This window comes from Loxodonta africana, chromosome 2 (genome assembly GCF_030014295.1).
Source record: "Loxodonta africana isolate mLoxAfr1 chromosome 2, mLoxAfr1.hap2, whole genome shotgun sequence".
Lineage (NCBI taxonomy): Eukaryota > Metazoa > Chordata > Mammalia > Proboscidea > Elephantidae > Loxodonta > Loxodonta africana.
The window spans coordinates 70,108,234-70,126,372 of record NC_087343.1 but is presented as its reverse complement, the minus strand read 5'-3'; the positions used below and the strand labels follow the sequence as shown (position 1 = coordinate 70,126,372).

Below are 18,139 nucleotides of genomic sequence, written 5' to 3'. Positions count from 1 at the left end.
ATGTGCAAATAGCTGGAGATGGAAAACCAAAAGGGAAGAACACGCTCAGTGTTTCTCAAGCTGAAAGAACTGAAGAAAAAATTCCAGCCTCGAGCTGCAATAGCGAAGAAATTTCAACTCCTTGGTATACATCCTAAAGAAATAAGAGCCACAACAAGAATAGACGTATGCACACCCATGTTCATCGCAGCATTATTTGCATAGCAAAAAGATGGAAACAACCTAAGTGCCCATCAATGGATGAATGGGTATGTAAAATGTGGTACATACACACCAAGGAATATTTCACAACAATAAAGAATAATGATGAATCTGCGAAACAACTGACAACATGGATGAATGTGGAGAACATTATGCTAAGTGAAATAAGTCAATCACAAAAGGACAAATACTATATGAGACCACTTTCATAAACAGTCAAGAAAACGTTTACACACAGAAACATTTTTTGATGGTTACCAGGGATGGGGTACGGGAAGGAAAATCACTAACTAGAGAACAGACACATATCAACTTTGGCGAAGGGAAAGGCAGTACACAAAAGGGAGGAAGTCAGCACAACATGACCAACGCAAGGAAAGACGCTGACAGGTACACAAGAATAAAAGGGAACGAAGGTGAATACTATAACACACACAATCCTGCAACAACAGTAATAACAGACTTATGAGTGGATACATAGATACATATACTGAATAGGTGTGGGAAGGCGCATGGGAGTACACCCATGTGCATACATAGGCTTGGCTGTGGATATTTCTACATACATATTCATATGTGCTGCATGTATATGCATACATATAATAGTGCACACAGTGGGCAGAGTCATGGAAACAACCTAGATACAGCCAAACACCTGACGGGACTGAGTTACTAGGCTTGCTTGAAGGCTAAGGACCATAGTTCCAGGGGAAAGTGCTGACAGACTGCAGGGAGTGTAACCTATGTCATGGAACAATTCATGTATAAACTATTGAACGGGAAAGGAATTTACTCTGTAACCCTTAATCTAAAGCACAAGAAAAAAAAAAAAAAGTAAATTTTAGTGAAAGGAAAAAAACATGTTATTTAAAAGTTTTTTTAATAAAGTGGATGGAAACTTTATATTTTTAGTGTATGTCATCGATTCTCTTTTATGACTAATTTTTACCTTCATAATAGTTATGGGTAAAAATAAGAAATTATTTTTCTTTAAAATATATTAATAAATTTTTGACTTTGCAAGTTTTAAACAAAATTCTCATCTTAAAAGCATTTACCCATTTTAGGTTGAAAGCTTGGTTGAAGTAGGGAAATTGCTATTTCATACATTTATTCAACGCTAACAACCTTTAACAGCATCACAGCTGCTTACAGTATTTCAGATGAATGAGTATACTACAGTGGGCCAGATGTTTTACCGAACTTGTGCATTTAACAGTGAAAAAGACATAGTACCCTGTCTTCATGGATTTTATACTATCTTGAGGAGGACAGGAAACACTGGTGGCAGTGGTTAAGTGCTACGGCTGTTAACCAAAGGGTTGGCAGTTTGAATCCACCAGGCGCTCCTTGGAAACTGTATGGGGCAGTTCTACTCTGTCCTATAGGGTCGCTATGAGGTGGAATCAACTCAGCGGCACTGGGTTGGGTTTGGTTTGGTTTGAGCAGGACATGGCAATGTCAGAGACAAAGTATCAAATTATTCAAAAAAAAGTGTGACACATGCCATGATGGGGGAAGTATAAGAAAGATCATCAGCAGGCACACCTAACCCAGACTTAACGGCTAAGGGAAGGTTTTAAGCTGAGACCTGAAGTATGAGTAGAAGCTGATGAGAGGTGTGTGCCAGGCAGAAGGAATAGCCTATGCAAAAGCCCAGAGGTAAAAAAGAACACTCAACTATTGCGAATGGGATAAAGTTTCGTAAGGTCAATGTAGCAAGTGAACTTAAAGCTTTAGAAGCAAGGAAGACCAACTAATGTAGAGAGCTGGGGAGTCATTAAACGGCTTCAGGTAGAGAACTAACAGTCACTTTAGGATTTAGAAATTTCTCTGGCTGCAGTGTATAGCCTAGAATGCAAGGGCAGAGGTCTCTATACTTCAGATTTTTTCTGCCTGGGTGAAGAGTTAGAAAAGTTCTATTCATAGATCGCATTAGTTATTTGATTTTGAGCCCAAGTTAGTTATAAAGTGCTTTCAGATATGCCAGGAAAAAAATAATTCCTCAGGAAATACATAACTCCAAGGTAGCACCATTACAATGGATGAGAAAGTCAAAAAAAGGAAATGCATTTAGAGAAGCAAGTTGTGCATATTTAGGGGAGATAAATTATGTTCAAGAGTAAAAGCTGAAAAATAATAGAAAACACACGAAAAATTTTAAACCCCATGCTGTTGTTATCAGCAGCTGTGGAGTCAGCCCCTGTCTCATGATGACCCCATGCATGATAGAACAAAATGCTGCCTGGTCCTGTGATTGGTTGTAGGTCAGACCACTGTGATTTATAGGGTTTTTAATAGCTGATTTTCAGAAGCTTGCCAGGCCTTTCTTCTTACTTATCTTCAGTCTAGAAGCTCCACTGAAACCTGTTCAGCATTGTAGCAACACGGAAGCCACCAATGACTCATGAGGTGCACTGGCTAGGAATCAATCCCGGACCTCCCACGTGGAAGGTGAGAATTCTACCACTTAATCACCAATGCTTCATGCAAAAACTACTTTGCCTGTAAATATGACTCTATAATCACTTACTTGCCTATCACAGACAAAACAAATAGTTGCAGAAGCCAGGTTGAAAAAATTTTAGAACAGCATGGAAGCCAGTACAGAAATACTCAAAAATCAAGTTCTAGTTAAAATTTTTACAATATTAATGTTAGTATTCTTGTTGTTTAGAAAGCCTGCTGCTATTAGTACCAACATTCTCTTTAGCTGAAGGTATGAGAAAATAAAACTCCTATCCAAACTGGAAGAAACGTTAAGGTTCATCTCTTTGTACTTCCACATACCATATAAAATCTATTCTTTTTGAAAGATGTACAGACTATTGTTGGGTCAGCTTGAATATTCTGAAGAACAGGGTTTTCAGAAGCTTTCATCTCTATGGTAGTTGCAGCACGGTGTTTTTTGGCTATTCCCTGGAACAAGGCCAACTGCATGACTCTAATATTCTCTTGCTTGCCTAAGATCCGCACACACCTGGAAAATACAATAATGTTTTATAGAATAAGATCACTAAAATTAACTCCAGTCATAAGAACTTTACAGATAAAAGCTAGGAATCAACTGTCCATTATGTAGAAAATAACTAGCAAAAGATTCTTTAAAATGTTTCTGTACCAAATAATATATTATTTTTAAATTGGTAGGTGGCTATAATTTTGAACTTAAAAATACAATCATTCAGTTATACAGTTTTAACCCATCCTTATTATTTTAATCTTTGTGTAAGCCTTCAAAGATTTTGTATTGCCAAGAACTGTAATATAAATATGTTTGTATGTGGGAATGTACAGCATGGGACTTTTTCTCCTGAAAATATACTTTCTTTTCATTTATACTCAGTGATAGTATCTGATTGTGGCTATTTTGTACTAAAACCAAATAGACTGTTTGCACAAAAGGCTTATTGTGGTTTCATGCATTTTAACTTCTGATTTTATGTCTAGCAGGATGTAATGCTGAATTTTGTGGTTAAAATATTTGGCAATTTTTAACATGAACCAGGCTAATTTAAGTCAATAAGCAAAAGACAGACTTAAACTTGTTAAAAAAAAAAAAAAACTTGAAACTATGCATATCTTCTTTCCATTTCTTTTACAAACATGAGTGGAAACTTTTTACGTAAGATTATAAACAAGCAAGAGACCACAGAAAAATCCAGTCAAAACATTTGGTTAAGTTTAGACATTTGGGACTATTCCACTTGTCTTGGAGCAAACAAACCTCCCATTGTTTCCGTGAGGGAGGAAATGGTCTCCCATAAATGCATTTTTTAAAAATACACATCATATTGAAGCTTACCGGTTTGTTTCTACATTTATGACTTTAATGCCCAGCATTGTTCCATAGAGCACGAAGTGTCCAGTTTCATCAAAAACTATATTAATTAATCTTACTGCATCCACCTTCTCCAATTCACGTTCTACAGCCATTCGTCGGCCAAATTCCATGTCTGGTAGCTGCTGCCTCATCTGCTGCAGTTCAGTAAACATCTAGAGAACAAACCATTTATTAACAAAAAAAGCTATATAATAAAGGGAATCAGAATTTAAAAATAGAAGCAAAGTACACATTAAGAGTCAGATAGTTTGTGTATTTATATATCTTCTTCAGGAGGATTCTAAACACTATGAACATTATATAAAGACATTAGTAAACCTAATCAAAAAATAATACTTTACACTTACTGGTAACTGGTTCTTCTAATTAAAAAGGAAAACAGTTGGTTAATACAACTACTGTTTTCTACAGAAATAAGATATCTTGCTGCCTTTTATAAGCTACAGACTAGCACTTTCCAGTAAAAATATAATGTAAGGTACAAATGTGATTTTAAATTTTCTAGTAGCTGTATTAAACAAAAAGGTGAAATTAATTTTAACTCAATATTTCTAAAATACTATCATTACAATATTAAGCAATATAAAAAAATTGAGGTAATTTACATTCTTTTTTTTTCATATTAAGTCTTTGAAAGCTGGTGTGTATTTTATACTTCCAGCACATCTCAATTCAAACTAGTTACATTTCAAGTGTTTAACAGCCACATAAAGCTTGTGGCTACTGCACTGGACAATGCAGCTATGGACTGTGAGCTCCCTCAACGAGGATCATGTGCCTGACACATAGTAAGTACCCAATTTTTGTTGAATGAATGAACTCTTATCACACTAATTTATAAAAAATTTATGATAAAAATGTTTCAAGTTATTTTGACATGGGACACAACTATACGTGTATTATACCTGCTGCTGTCGAGTCAATTCCAACTTACAGCAACCCTATAGGACATAGTAGAATTGCCCCACATAGTTTCCAAGGCTGTAAACTTATGGAAACAGACTGCCACATCTTTCTCCCATGGGGTTCAAAACAGCTGACATTTTGGTTAGTAGCCCAGTGCTTAATTACTGTGCCACCAGGGCACCTCATATTAAAATAAAATAGCATTACGTAAATATGGTTTAGAATAGGTCAAGGTTTTTAGGAGTGCCCTTTAGTTTGACAATACGACATTTCTTCAGATATTTAATACACAGTTTTCAAGATAAGGGTCACATCTCAATTACTGTGCACTAGCATTCTACTATAGGAGCCCTGGTGGTGTAATGGTTAAGCACTTGGCTGCCAACAAAAACACTGGCTGTTGGAACCGGAGAAAAGTCCTGGTGCTCTGTTCGCATAAAGATTACAGCCCCGGAAACCCTATGGAGTGGTTCTAATCTGTCCTTATAAGACTAGTGACCTTATAGGCCACTATGAGTTGGAATTGACTTCACAGCACATATCAACAATGGCACCCTCTAATCGCCTCCCAGAAGATGTGATGTTCTTTACATTTGGTTTTCTAGACATTCAAGGCATCAAACAGCAGAACTCAGAATTAGCTTTCCACTACAGCCAAAAATAAGGTAGACTTTTGATCCATCTACTTGTATCTTTTCTTCATGCTTATCTTTTTTTTTTTTTTTGGCAAACCTGGATTTGAATCCCAACTCTCCCACTTTCTGATTTTATGACCTTGAAAAAGCCTTTCTGAGCTTTTAATTTCTCATATGAAGAAAACAGCTAATAACAAACCATCTTTTGTTTATGCTTATGATTTGTGACTCCAGTCATTTACCAGGACCTAGGCAGCATTTAGTTGTTGTACATGGAGTTGCCATAAAAACGGGGTTGACCTGACAGCAGCTAACAACAACAATAAGCATTGTAGCATTATTTGTAGCATTACTAGTCACTAGCATTGTAACTTGCCAATTTAATTGGCATTTGGCATTTTGGGCAAACTCTCTCATTCTGAATTTCAACTTCCGTCATAAGCTTTACTGTTGATCTCTTATCATCTCAGTCCTATCACTTTAACAAATGTTAAAGGCAACATGAAGAACTAGAAAGAGTAGATTGAAAAACTCATATGAGTGTTAAGAGATTTATGTTCAGAGATTAGATTCTGAATGTTTCTTAAGCAATATTTTTTTCCAAGGAATATTTGAAGAGCTGCCAGGTGGTACAGTTTTAAAATTATCTTTAAGTTGCAAGTAACATCTAGTTATCAGCCACCATAAAAGATGAAAACAACACAAAGTAAGGGTGCTTCTTTTCTTAAAAGCAAAATGGAAAGCTATCTTCTTCCAACAAGAAAATGAATTATGAAAATGATTTGGTTAGAAAATGGATCTTCGCCTGTGTCTAGATTCGTATTACTTCAGGTAGACTATCCACCCAGCTCATTACCACTTGCCACCAAAATAGAGAGTCACTAACAAGATAGTATTTTTGAAGGGCTTAATGAGGAGAATCCAATGTAAATCAGTCACTACCAAAGACTTTAGAATTTACAGTCATATAATAAGCATTATTGCTACAAAGGTTCAACTCAGACTTTCAAAGGACTCAACATATCATTAGCAGTCAGAGAACCACCTGACAAGCAGAGTTTATGAGACCCATGTATCCACAAAAACCAGCTAACTTTGCATACTCTTATTCTACAACAACATGTTCTATAAAAATTCTTGTAGTATACGAACAACTGATGGTAGAGTCACTCTTTCAACAAATACCTGAGTAATGATTATGTGTCATGCATTTTTTTTAATAATTTTTATTGAGCTTTAAGTGAACGTTTACAAATCAAGTCAGTCTGTCACGTATAAGCTTATATATACCTTACTCCATACTCCCACTTACTCTCCCCCTAATGAGTCAGCCCTTCCAGTCTCTCCTTTCGTGACAATTTTGCCAGTTTCTAACCCTCTCTATCCTCCTATCCCTCCTCCAGACAGGAGATGCCAACACAGTCTCAAGTGTCCACCTGATACAAGTTGCTCACTCTTTATCAGCATCTCTCTCCTATCCGTTGTCCTGTCCTTTCCATATCTGCTGAGTTGTCTTCGGGAATGGTTCCTGTCCTGGGCCAACAGAAGGTTTGGGGACCATGACTGCCGGGATTCCTCTAGTCTCAGTCAGACCCTTAAGTCTGGTCTTTTTATGAGAATTTGGGGTCTGTATCCCACTGATCTCCTGCTCCCTCAGGGGCTCTCCGTTGTGCTCCCTGTCAGGGCAGTCATCAGTTGTGGCCGGGCACCATCTAGTTCTTCTGGTCTCAGGATGATGTAAGTCTCTGGTTCCTGTGACCCCTTCTGTCTCTTGGGCTCATAGTTATTGTGTGACCTTGGTGTTCTTCATTCTCCTTTGATCCAGGTGGGTTGAGACCAACTGATGCATCTTAGATGGCTGCTTGTTAGCCTTTAAGACCCCAGATGCCACATTTCAAAGTGGGATGCAGAATGTTTTCATAATAGAATTATTTTGCCAATTGACTTAGAAGTCCCCTTAAGCCATAGTCCCCAAACCCCCGCCCTTGTTCCACTGACCTTTGAAGCATTCAGTTTATCCCAGAAACTTCTATGCTTTTGGTCCAGTCCAGTTGAGCTGACCTTCCGTGTATTGAGTCCTTCCCTTCACCTAAAGTAGTTCTTATCTACTAACTAATCAGTAAATAACCCTCTCCCACCCTTCCTCCCTCCCCTCCTTGTAACCACAAAAGTATGTGTTCTTCTCAATTTATACTACTTCTCAAGATCTTATAATAGTGGTCTTATACAATATTTGTCCTTTTGCCTCTGACTAATTTCACTCAGCATAATGCCTTCCAGGTTCCTCCATGTTATGAAATGTTTCACAGATTCATCACTGTTCTTTATCGATGCGTAGTATTCCATTGTGTGAATATACCACAATTTATTTACCCATTCATCCATTGATGGACACCTTGGTTGCTTCCAGCTTTTTGCTATTGTAAACAGAGCTGCAATAAACATGGGTGTGCATGTATCTGTTCGTGTAAAGGCTCTTATTTCTCTAGGGTATATTCCGAGGAGTGGGATTTCTGGGTTGTATGGTAGTTCTATTTCTAAGTTTTTAAGAAAACGCCAGATAGATTTCCAAAGTGGTTGTACCATTTTACATTCCCACCAGCAGTGTATAAGAGTTCCAATCTCTCTGCAGCCTCTCCAACATTTATTATTTTGTGTTTTTTGGATAAATGCCAGCCTTGTTGGAGTGAGATGGAATCTCATCATAGTTTTGATTTGCATTTCTCTAATGGCTAATGATCGAGAGCATTTTCTCATGTGTCTGTTGGCTGCCTGAATATCTTCTTTAGTGAAATGTGTGTTCATATCCTTTGCCTACTTTTTGATTGGGTTGTTTGTCTTTTTGTGGTTGAGTTTTGACAGAATCATGTAGATTTTAGAGATCAGGTGCTGGGCGGAGATGTCATAGCTGAAAATTCTTTCTCAATCTGTAGGTGGTCTTTTTACTCTTTTGGTGAAGTCTTTAGATGAGCATAGGTGTTTGATTTTTAGGAGCTCCCAGTTATCTGGTTTCTCTTCATCATTTTTGGTAATGTTTTATATTCTGTTTATGCGTTGTATTAGGGCTCCTAACGTCCCTATTTTTTCTTCCATGATCTTTATTGTTTTAGTCTTTATGTTTAGGTCTTTGATCCACTTGGAGTTAGTTTTTGTGCATGGTGTGAGGTATGGGTGCTGTTTCATTTTTTTGCAAATGGATATCCAGTTACATGCATTGTTTTTAATGCTGGAAATAAAATCATGAGCCAAAACAGATACAGGTGTAGAGCATACAGAGCTTAGTCTACTGGGGATGATATGCGTTAACCAAACAATACTACTGTACCAAATGCTCTAAGAGAAAACAGAATGATACAAACTCAGGTTTAAAAGAAAAAAAAAAGCTGTTCTAGATAGGATGAACAGTGAAAGCTTCCCTGAAGGATTCTTCAGTTGAGATTTGAAGGATGAGTAGGTATTCAGTAAGTAATGGGAGGATGGTGAGGAAGGTGTAGTCCAAGCAGAAGGAACAGCATATTCAAAGGCCCTGTGGTGCGAGGCATGTTTGAGAAATCGAAAGGTGGCCTAACTGGGTAAAGTAAGTGACAGGGAGAAAGGTGATTTATGTCGGCTGGAGTGGTAGGTAGAGGCCAAATATGGAAGGTCTGGTTGGCCATGATTTTGGTTTTGATCCTAAAAACAACAGGAAGTCACAGAAAGGATCTAAGCAAAGGAATGACATGATCAAATACATACTTGTAAAAGATTACTCTGGCTGAAAAATGGATAGCAGAGGATGCCAGAATAAACACAGTCAGTGGGCCATGCAATAGGCCAGGCAAAAGATCATGAACTAGAGTAGTGACAGCTGTGCTCAAAAGAAATGGATGGGTTAAAAGTATATTAAGAAAGTGAAACTGACAGAACTCATAATGAATTAAATAGAGGGGTAGGGAAAGAGGGTTAAGGATGCTTCCTAGTTTTCTGGCTTGTACAACTAAATGGACATGGAGATAGAAAAAAAAAAAAAAAGGATGAGAACGGGTCTATGTATAATAGAAAGCTGGGGGAATAAGCTGGATAGCAGACGTATAGGTAGCAATGAATAAAGACTGAGAAGAGAACCCAGATAAAATGAGTTTTGAGGATCTAAAGAAGATGGACTTGAAGACAAAATAAAATCGAAAAGGACAGCCACATAAACAGTAGGATGACTGTTTGGGAAGGTATCACATCATAAAGCAACCGAAGAGTTCCAAGGAGCAACAATGGAAGGCAGAAGATAGGTAAGTAATATCTTTAATGTGCTAAGAGAAAATAAACCATCAATCTAAACTTCTATATCCACCAAAAATATCTTTTAAAAGATAGCATAAAATAGACACTTTCAGAAAAGTAAAATCAGATTTAAATTGCACTTACACTTAGTGATTCATCGAAGACTCTCATGAGTTTTCCAGTTAAAAATCTGAAAATTCTAACTTTTCTATCAGAACCAATAGTGGCTATTTTCTTCCCATCAGGTGAAAAACATATGCTGGTTGGATAAGCCTTGCACTTGGCAAATTCATATAAATCTGTGTCAGTTTTATAGTCCCAGTTCACATTTTTGGGGAATTTATATTCATGAGGAGGCCCAGTCCAGTATTCAATCATTCCAGATTTGTCAGAAGACACTACGGCTTTGTAAACCGGGTTTAGCCGTATCTGAGTAAGAGGCGATGTATGGAGTTTGTCAAAAACATGAAGAGGCTGGTTATCTCCTCGACCATCGTAAATGAAAATTTTTCCTGTACTCTTCTCAGAAGCAGCAACTGAAGATATGGCATCCCCTGGGCAATAGATCCACTCACACTGTCCAGGAAAATAGCTAGAAGGGTAAAGAATTGATTAAAAAAAAAAAAAAAGTCAATACAACAAGTAAGCATCCCCTACCATTACCACCAAAAAAATGTTCCAGTCAGTTCTGAACTACTTGTTCAAAAGTAGCAGAGAAATACAGAATGGGGTGGAAAAGCTAAAAATAGTTTACTACTTTTTCCCCTTCTGGCCTCATCAATACAATGATGATAACTTCTGAGGACCTAGCAAACCACAAGAAGAGAATTTTATGTAGTAGCCCATTTACTTCCCTTTGGTAGATAAAGAAAGCTAATTAGTCCTGGGCCTTAGATATTCTGGAGCATAGCTTTTTGAATCTCTGTAACACAGTCTATGCATAATTTACTTCTCAATAGGAAAGCATGTAACAGTATACTTTGGAAATCCACTCTTGAAATATTTAAGATAAAAATATTTTAGTTATGGCTGTGTTCGACAGACATTGTCACATCACACTCTCATTATCACTACCTTTTTTTGATCTTGATATTAAAACTATAAGCTTTGGACATACTGCCTGATGAACAAAATATAAAAGGTTTGGGACAGATTTAATAAGCATACCAAACTTATACATTCAAATGAGTATTGTTTCCTTCAAATTAAGGTAGTCAGTTGGAGAAGTTACACAGTTATTGTCATCACATTGCTGATGCTCAAAGCCTTTTCGGAACTCTTCTTCTAAAATTTCTATCAAAGCCTGAAATATATTTTTTGAGTACTTTCAAAGGTGCAAATGTTCAACATTTGTGAATGGATTTGATTTTTTAAAAAACAGCTAAAGTCTGTGGAAATAAAGCTGGGGAATAAGATAGATGATCAACTTAGGTAATTCTACTTGCAGTGAAAAAATAAGTTGTGACCATAAATAACTGATTTTGAAGGAAATTCCAGAAGAATTCCCAAAATGGCTTTTACGTTGCTTCAACTTTCAAACTGACATTCATTTAGGTATGTATAAGTTCAACTTATCATCTTAATTAAACGGGGGCAAAAAGGAAAGTATTAGTGTCATTACTGTACAGTCTAACCACATAGTTTGGATATTAATATACTCCAAGATTTACAATCACCAACAAATAACTCCAATTCCAAAAATGTGCTTAAGCCTTATAAGAACACAATACCATATTACTGAAGTAAGTACAACAAGGACGTTAACTCAGTACCAGTAAATTAGACATAATGATGGTTCCACATTAATTTACTAAATACTGTTAATGAGATACAATGAATCATCATCATGATACTATTTGGAAATTTCTGCTGTGATTAATAATGACAAAAACCACAGCAGAAACCTCCAAGGAGCAATACAAGAAGCATTCATAGAATCTAATTTTCCCAAGCAATACCCAAACCAAGGCACATTTTAATGGCATCATAATATATTCTGTTTAGAAATAACCTCTGAAATGGTTAACTTTGGTTTAAAATTTATTTCACAAAGTTAAAAAATATATACTTTAAAAAAGACTCACCCAAGCTTCAGCATATTGATCATGTCAAAGTTCACTACATCGAACACCTTCATTGCTTTATCGTCACCCACAGAGCAGAACAAAGCTCCCTCAGAGCTAACTGCAATACTTTCAATAACTCCTGTGTAAATAAATCAAATTAAAACACCCTAGTGAATATCAATGTAATAAATGTGAATGATTCAAAGGGGGGGGGAACATTTTAAAAGAAACATGGTATTTTCAAAGGAACTGTAATTAGTACAGTTTAAATGGGAACTACCAAAAAAAAAAAAAAGAAACAGAAAACAAACGTGAAATTCTTACCCAGGTGGCTACGAAAATGTTTAACAAATTCAATTCCCTCTTCTATTTTTTTCCAAAACTTAACATGTCCATCATGACTGGCGGTAATAATAAAATCTGTCCTGCATATACAAAATTTTCAAAGTTAGTTTCTAAGATCTAGTAATCAATCAGTATCCCAAATGCAATCATTCACTGAGAATCTTTAACAATTTTATAGTGCTTTTTTGTTTTAATCTTTCTTTATGCAGACCACTGTACTATGGCAAAATATTGTAAATTTTGACTATCTTCTAGATATGGTAATAGTTGCTGTTGTACTTATTTTAATCCCCATAGGCAGGATCAGATTTGAGCTAAAATGTGAAGCTAAAAAAAAAAAAGGGAAAGACATAATCACTAGGATCATTGGATCTTAGGGTCCCTTAACACTAAAATTACCCATAGGCAGTCTAATTTAGCATTTTGCCAGAGCTGATAATTAAATTTCAATGTACTACTTTCATATGCAGCAAAATTCAACATAAGTCTGTTTTGTATTCTATCTAAAATATTTTAGTTACTGAAATATCAAAAAGGCCTTGTATGGAATAGTCACCCTAAAGGTATATAAAGGAAACCCTGGTGGCATAATGGTTAAGAGCTACAGCTGCTAACCAAAAGGCTGGCAGTTCAAATCCACCAGGCGCTCCTTGGAAATTCTATGGGGCAGTTCTACTCTGTCCTATAGGGTCCCTGAGTCAGAATTGACTTGATGGTAATGGGTATAAGGCATATAAAAACAGATAGCATTTATTGAAACCTAGTATATTTCAGATACTTTATACACATTAGTTAATCTTCATATTAACTCTATTAGGGTAGGTATTTTTATCACCAAGGAGCCCTGGTGGCACCAAAAGGTCAGCAGTTTGAACCCACTAGCCGCTCCGTGGGAGAAAGATGTGGCAGTCTGCTTCCATAAAGATTACAGTCTTGGAGACCCTATGCGGGCAGTTCTGCTCCATCCTATAGGGTTGGTATAAGATGGAACTGGATCAATGGCAATAGGTATTTTTAATCACCATTTTACAAATGAGGAAATAGTATTAAAATGTTAAATTTACTTGCTCCTGGTCCATAGCTAGATAGCAGCATTCAGTACCAGATCTGCTTAACCCCTAAGACTATGCACTTCTATTATTGCACTGCCTTGGGTCAAAAAACAAACAAACAAAAAAACTTGAGGAAAGCGTGATAGCAATCCTAATACCTATATGCTGCTTTATACACTGACAACTTCGGATTAGGAAAGGTGTTAATATTGGATCAGAATTACCCTATACATGAAATATAAAGATACATTGTTACTTAGAATTACATCTTAAATGTTTTCTCAAATGCAATTTTTCTCTATGAGATCACAAATAGACTGGTCTGAATAGTAGCATGAAACAATTCATCTACTTCTTTCCATACTCACTGCCAATATCATCCAAACCACCATCATACCTCGTCCAGATTTCTATACCAGCCTCCTAACTGCTTTCCCTGTATCCATTCTTGCCCTATTTGAATCCATTCATCTCACCACAGCCAGTGACCCTTTAAAAAAATAAATCTGATGTTACTCTCCTGCTCACAGGTTAAAGTTCAAAACCCATATAAGGAATAGAAAGCCCTTTAGAATTCAGCCCTTGTCTTTTCTTCAGCCTTATCAGCCATTTAACCATTTTAAATCCCAGTTTCCTCATCTATAAAATAAAGATCATATATTACCTCACAAGGTTGTTCAAAAAAATGAGATAATTTATGAAAAACCTTCACCACCTGGACATACTATGCTTTCAACAAACAGAGTATTACTATTACTACCCTTCTCCCAATCCCTAATTTTGCTTTTTTGAAAGTCAGCTGACATCTTCAGAATGTTTTAGATCCCACCATTTTCCTGTTAGTGCCAGTGAGGCCAGGTATCAATTATTCCCATCTTAACTAATGTACACTCTTCTCCTGAGAAGCTCAGACACTACCTGGTTAGTCCCACTCTTGGCATTTATCTCCAAAGGACGTACACACAAACTAGGGGGCTCTGTCGTATAGAATATATTTTTTGTGTGATGTAGGTAGGAAGAACATATAGGCCTTTTTAAACTTAAACTATCACACAGCCTGTGGAATTAAACAGAATTCCATAATGTCCTAAAGTGATTTCTATAAATCCACCTCAAAATTGAAGCATTAAAAAAGTAAACAGCTCAGGAAAAAATTAAAAAGGTAAGATAGACTTACTTGGTGCACACCACATGGGTAATAACATCTCTATGCATGTAACTGCGCTCATACATGGATGCACTAGGGAGATTGTCAAGATAGACTCTTTCAAACTCTAGAACTTAGGAAAAAAGTAAAAAATTAATTTTTAAGATAAATGCAGCTAAATACTAGCTGGTATTTTCTTTATTTACAATATCCTAAAGTCTATTTTGTATTTTCGTCTAGATTTTAATTGTTCTCAATTTACATGTAATGATGAAAAGTATTATGTCTGCTATGTCAATTGTAACTTTTGTTATTCCAGAGTACTGAATACCACCATTATTTAGTCAGTCATGACAGGTTCTCATGTGTTATACAGATGCTTACCTTGTCCCCAGAACTAAGTGGATCTGGCTTACTATGAAGGTCTGGTTAAAGTAGGAAAAAAAAAATCTTAAAGATGTTTCATGAAAATCTTTCTAATCATGTAAATCCAATTATTAGTGTTAATCTAAATAATTAATGAGATCAGTAGTCGTCTATAACATATCTCAGTTTATCTTTAAGGCATTGATCCTCTTAGAAGTTATTAATCCTGGATTTGAAACTTTTAAACACAATGGAATGCTTAGATTTTTAGAGCAGAGAAAATCCTAGAGATTATCAAGTTGAGTACTTCTCAAATTTTTTTCCAGGGGCAATCTGAGTACCACCAAGAAATATTGATTCTATTATATGAGCTATGAACAATTTTACTGGCAAAAAATGACACTGTATGTGTACCAAATCATCTAACCATGGCCAAATATGCCTATAAATTAAACACGATGAGCTGTTTCATAGTTTTTCATAACTGTTCTAAAAAAGACTTGTCTCTTACAAACTACTTTTCCCCTCATTTTTAGTAACAGAACCTCCGCATTTACAAGGGTATGTATATTAATCTCCAACTATAAGATGACCTTTCTTACCCTCTCCTGAAGTTAGGTGTGACCATTTGCCTAAGTTCAGGCCAATGAAATAAAAGTGGAGGTGCTGTGTGACAGCCAGGAAGTCTCCTTAAAAAGAAAGTACACCCCTTTTCTCTTCCTCAGTCCTACACCTTGGAATTGGGGTATGATCTCTGTAATTCTAATAACCACTCAGGACAATGAAGATGAAGGTCATACCCTACTGATGTCAGGACAGAAATCTAGAAGGAGTCTGGAGCCTGCTGACTTTGGAGCCTCCTTATCAATCCTGGTCTACCTACTCTGGGACTTCTTTTTTCATGTGAGAGAAGCATACCTCTATCTTTTTAAAGCCTATTATCATTTTGGCTTTTTCAGTAACATGCAGCTAAATTTAATCCTGCCTGATACATATTCCTTTTGCTGTTTGTTGCTTTACTTACTGAACAAATATTTAATGAGAACAAAATAGGACATGACATCAAGGAAAATAAGATAGTCCCCATCCTTAGGAAACAATCAGTTCAATTAAAGGCAGTGCCATATATTCATATATAATGTCTTTCTGAATATGTATTAAAAAACCCAATGTCCAAAGTTCATGGTGAAGAGGATGGCTCTGTTTCTAGAAAGCTAAAAATATTAACCCCCTACACTTTTGCGGGTTAATGATATTTTTCTAACATTTCATGCATTTTTTTTAATTTCAAGTTTTTCTTCAAACTGAATATACTATTGACTGGCTTAGATCCAATGAGCATCTGATTAAGGATATTTGCACACTTAATGATTTCCATCTTTCTCTCAATTATATTAAATTTAAGAAATCTTTGTCTCTTAACATTAATATCAGCACTTTGACCTTTGATTTTTTCAATTTTTTCTCATTCAGTTCCATAAAATAAGGACATGCAAAAATACTCAAGTGCAATAAGTAAGAGCATAAACGTTAATATTTATTCACTCAAAAAATACTTGCTAAACACCTGCTATACGCAAAGAACTATATCAAGTACTGGAGAAAAACAGGCATGTTTCTTGCCTTTATGGTGCTTAGTCTTAGAAATGAAGAGAAACATTAATTGGACAATCACATGGATAAATATACAATTATAAACTGGCAACTGCAATGAAGAAATAAAAAATTTTTAATTAAAAAAAAAAAAAGATTTAACAGGAACACCTGGCAGTAAAAAAATGTACTTCAAGGGTGTTAATGTACAATGTTCAAAAAAAGTTGCTTCGCCAAAATTTAGATAAAATATGGGGGCCATTTATAAATTCAGTGTGATAAATATTACTCTGGAGCTACAAGAAGGTGCCTTAGAAGCCCAGGCTAGACTGGAGAAGTCACAGGCTTCCCAGGGGTGACAGGCGAGCGGAGCACTAAAGGTTGAACAAAAGGTAGCCCCGTGAAAAGGATGAGGAAAATTATTCCAGGCTGAGACACATGATACTTGGGCAAGCATCACAGGAGAAAAAGAACATGGCTTATTCTCAAGTGGTTTAGTATGGCTGGAGCACAGAGTAAGGAGGAAAGAAAGAAATGGAAGATGTGGCTGGGGAGGTAGGAGAGATCAGATCATAAACAGATTTGTAAGCCATGTTAGGAGTTTGGAGTTTAATTTTGAAAGCAATAAGAGTTTTAAGCAGGGGAGAGTGATAAAGTAAGATTTAAGTTCGGAAAGATCATATTTTAACGGTCTTAAACATTTCACAGAAATACATGGAACACAACACAGTTTAATCTATTCTTTTCCCCACCTTTTATTTGATCAAAGTTTGTCAGAATTCACTTTAGTGGCAAAATGGTAGCTCATAAATATGGTTTGAGAATCACAGACCTTGGGTTTTAGATGAACAAGCCTGTGATCCGGGAAAATTAAAGTAACTTTCCCCAGGTCAGAAAACCCATTAGTGGAAGCGCTGGGGTTGAAATCATCTCTATCCACCCCTTACAGTTTTAAATAGGTACCACCTTTCTTATGCCCCCAACACTTTTAACACCACTCCTGAGTCAGACTCCATACTAAAGCCTTAGGGAGAGAAGGTCAGTACTCTTTCTAACCTGCAATAGAAACCAAACCAAACCAAACCCAGTGCCGTCGAGTCGATTCTGACTCATAGCGACCTTATAAGACAGAGTAGAACTGCCCCATAGAGTTTCCAAGAAGCACCTGGCGGATTCGAACTGCCGACCCTTTGGTTAGCGCCGTAGCACTTCACCACTACGCCACCAGGATACCGGGTTGGAAATTCCAGATTCATATGGCTGCTATTGGGATTAAGTACGGGGCTGTCAAGCACATAGTTAAGTACAGATATTTCTCCCTTTTTGAAAGTTTGCTTTACGCCACTTTACTTTTACGAAAAACCTACATGTTTTTGCGAACCAAAAGAAATTCAAAGAGAGTTTTTGCTTTTAGGAGAAACGGCAACAGTATGTAGTATTTGTTTTGCAGCCAGCGTTCAAGAGGCAATGTGCACCGGCACAGCAAGAGTGGCGTTGCCAAGCTCCTTTCCCAGGGACTATATTCACCACTCCTGCTTTTACTATAAAACCCAAACCCAGTGCCGTCTAGTCGATTCCGACTCATAGCGGCCCTACAGGACAGTAAAACTGCCCCGTAGAGTTTCCAAGGTGCGGCTGGCGGATTCGAACTGTCGACCCTTTGGTTAGCAGCCGTAGTAGCACCAGGATTTCCGCTTTACTATACGTTTTTTATACGTTAGTGTTAT

The 18,139-nt window shown here is 36.6% G+C and overlaps 1 protein-coding gene across 2 annotated transcripts in view; it reads right to left on the bottom strand.

Moving 5' to 3' along the window:
* The window catches only part of PPWD1 (peptidylprolyl isomerase domain and WD repeat containing 1), a 29,835-nt gene that overhangs the window by 10,872 nt on the left and 824 nt on the right, over nt 1-18,139 (bottom strand). Inside the window, exons 2-8 of one of the 2 annotated variants that reach the window (XM_010588172.3) lie at nt 17,633-17,675; nt 14,484-14,586; nt 12,234-12,334; nt 11,928-12,048; nt 9,988-10,435; nt 4,007-4,197; nt 2,992-3,181 (exon numbers count right to left, since the gene is read on the bottom strand). In XM_010588172.3, coding sequence (XP_010586474.1) covers nt 2,992-3,181; nt 4,007-4,197; nt 9,988-10,435; nt 11,928-12,048; nt 12,234-12,334; nt 14,484-14,586; nt 17,633-17,675 — 1,197 coding nt within the window. The remainder of the gene's footprint in view (nt 1-2,991; nt 3,182-4,006; nt 4,198-9,987; nt 10,436-11,927; nt 12,049-12,233; nt 12,335-14,483; nt 14,587-17,632; nt 17,676-18,139) is intronic. The other variant, XM_003408064.4, reaches the window with a different exon arrangement.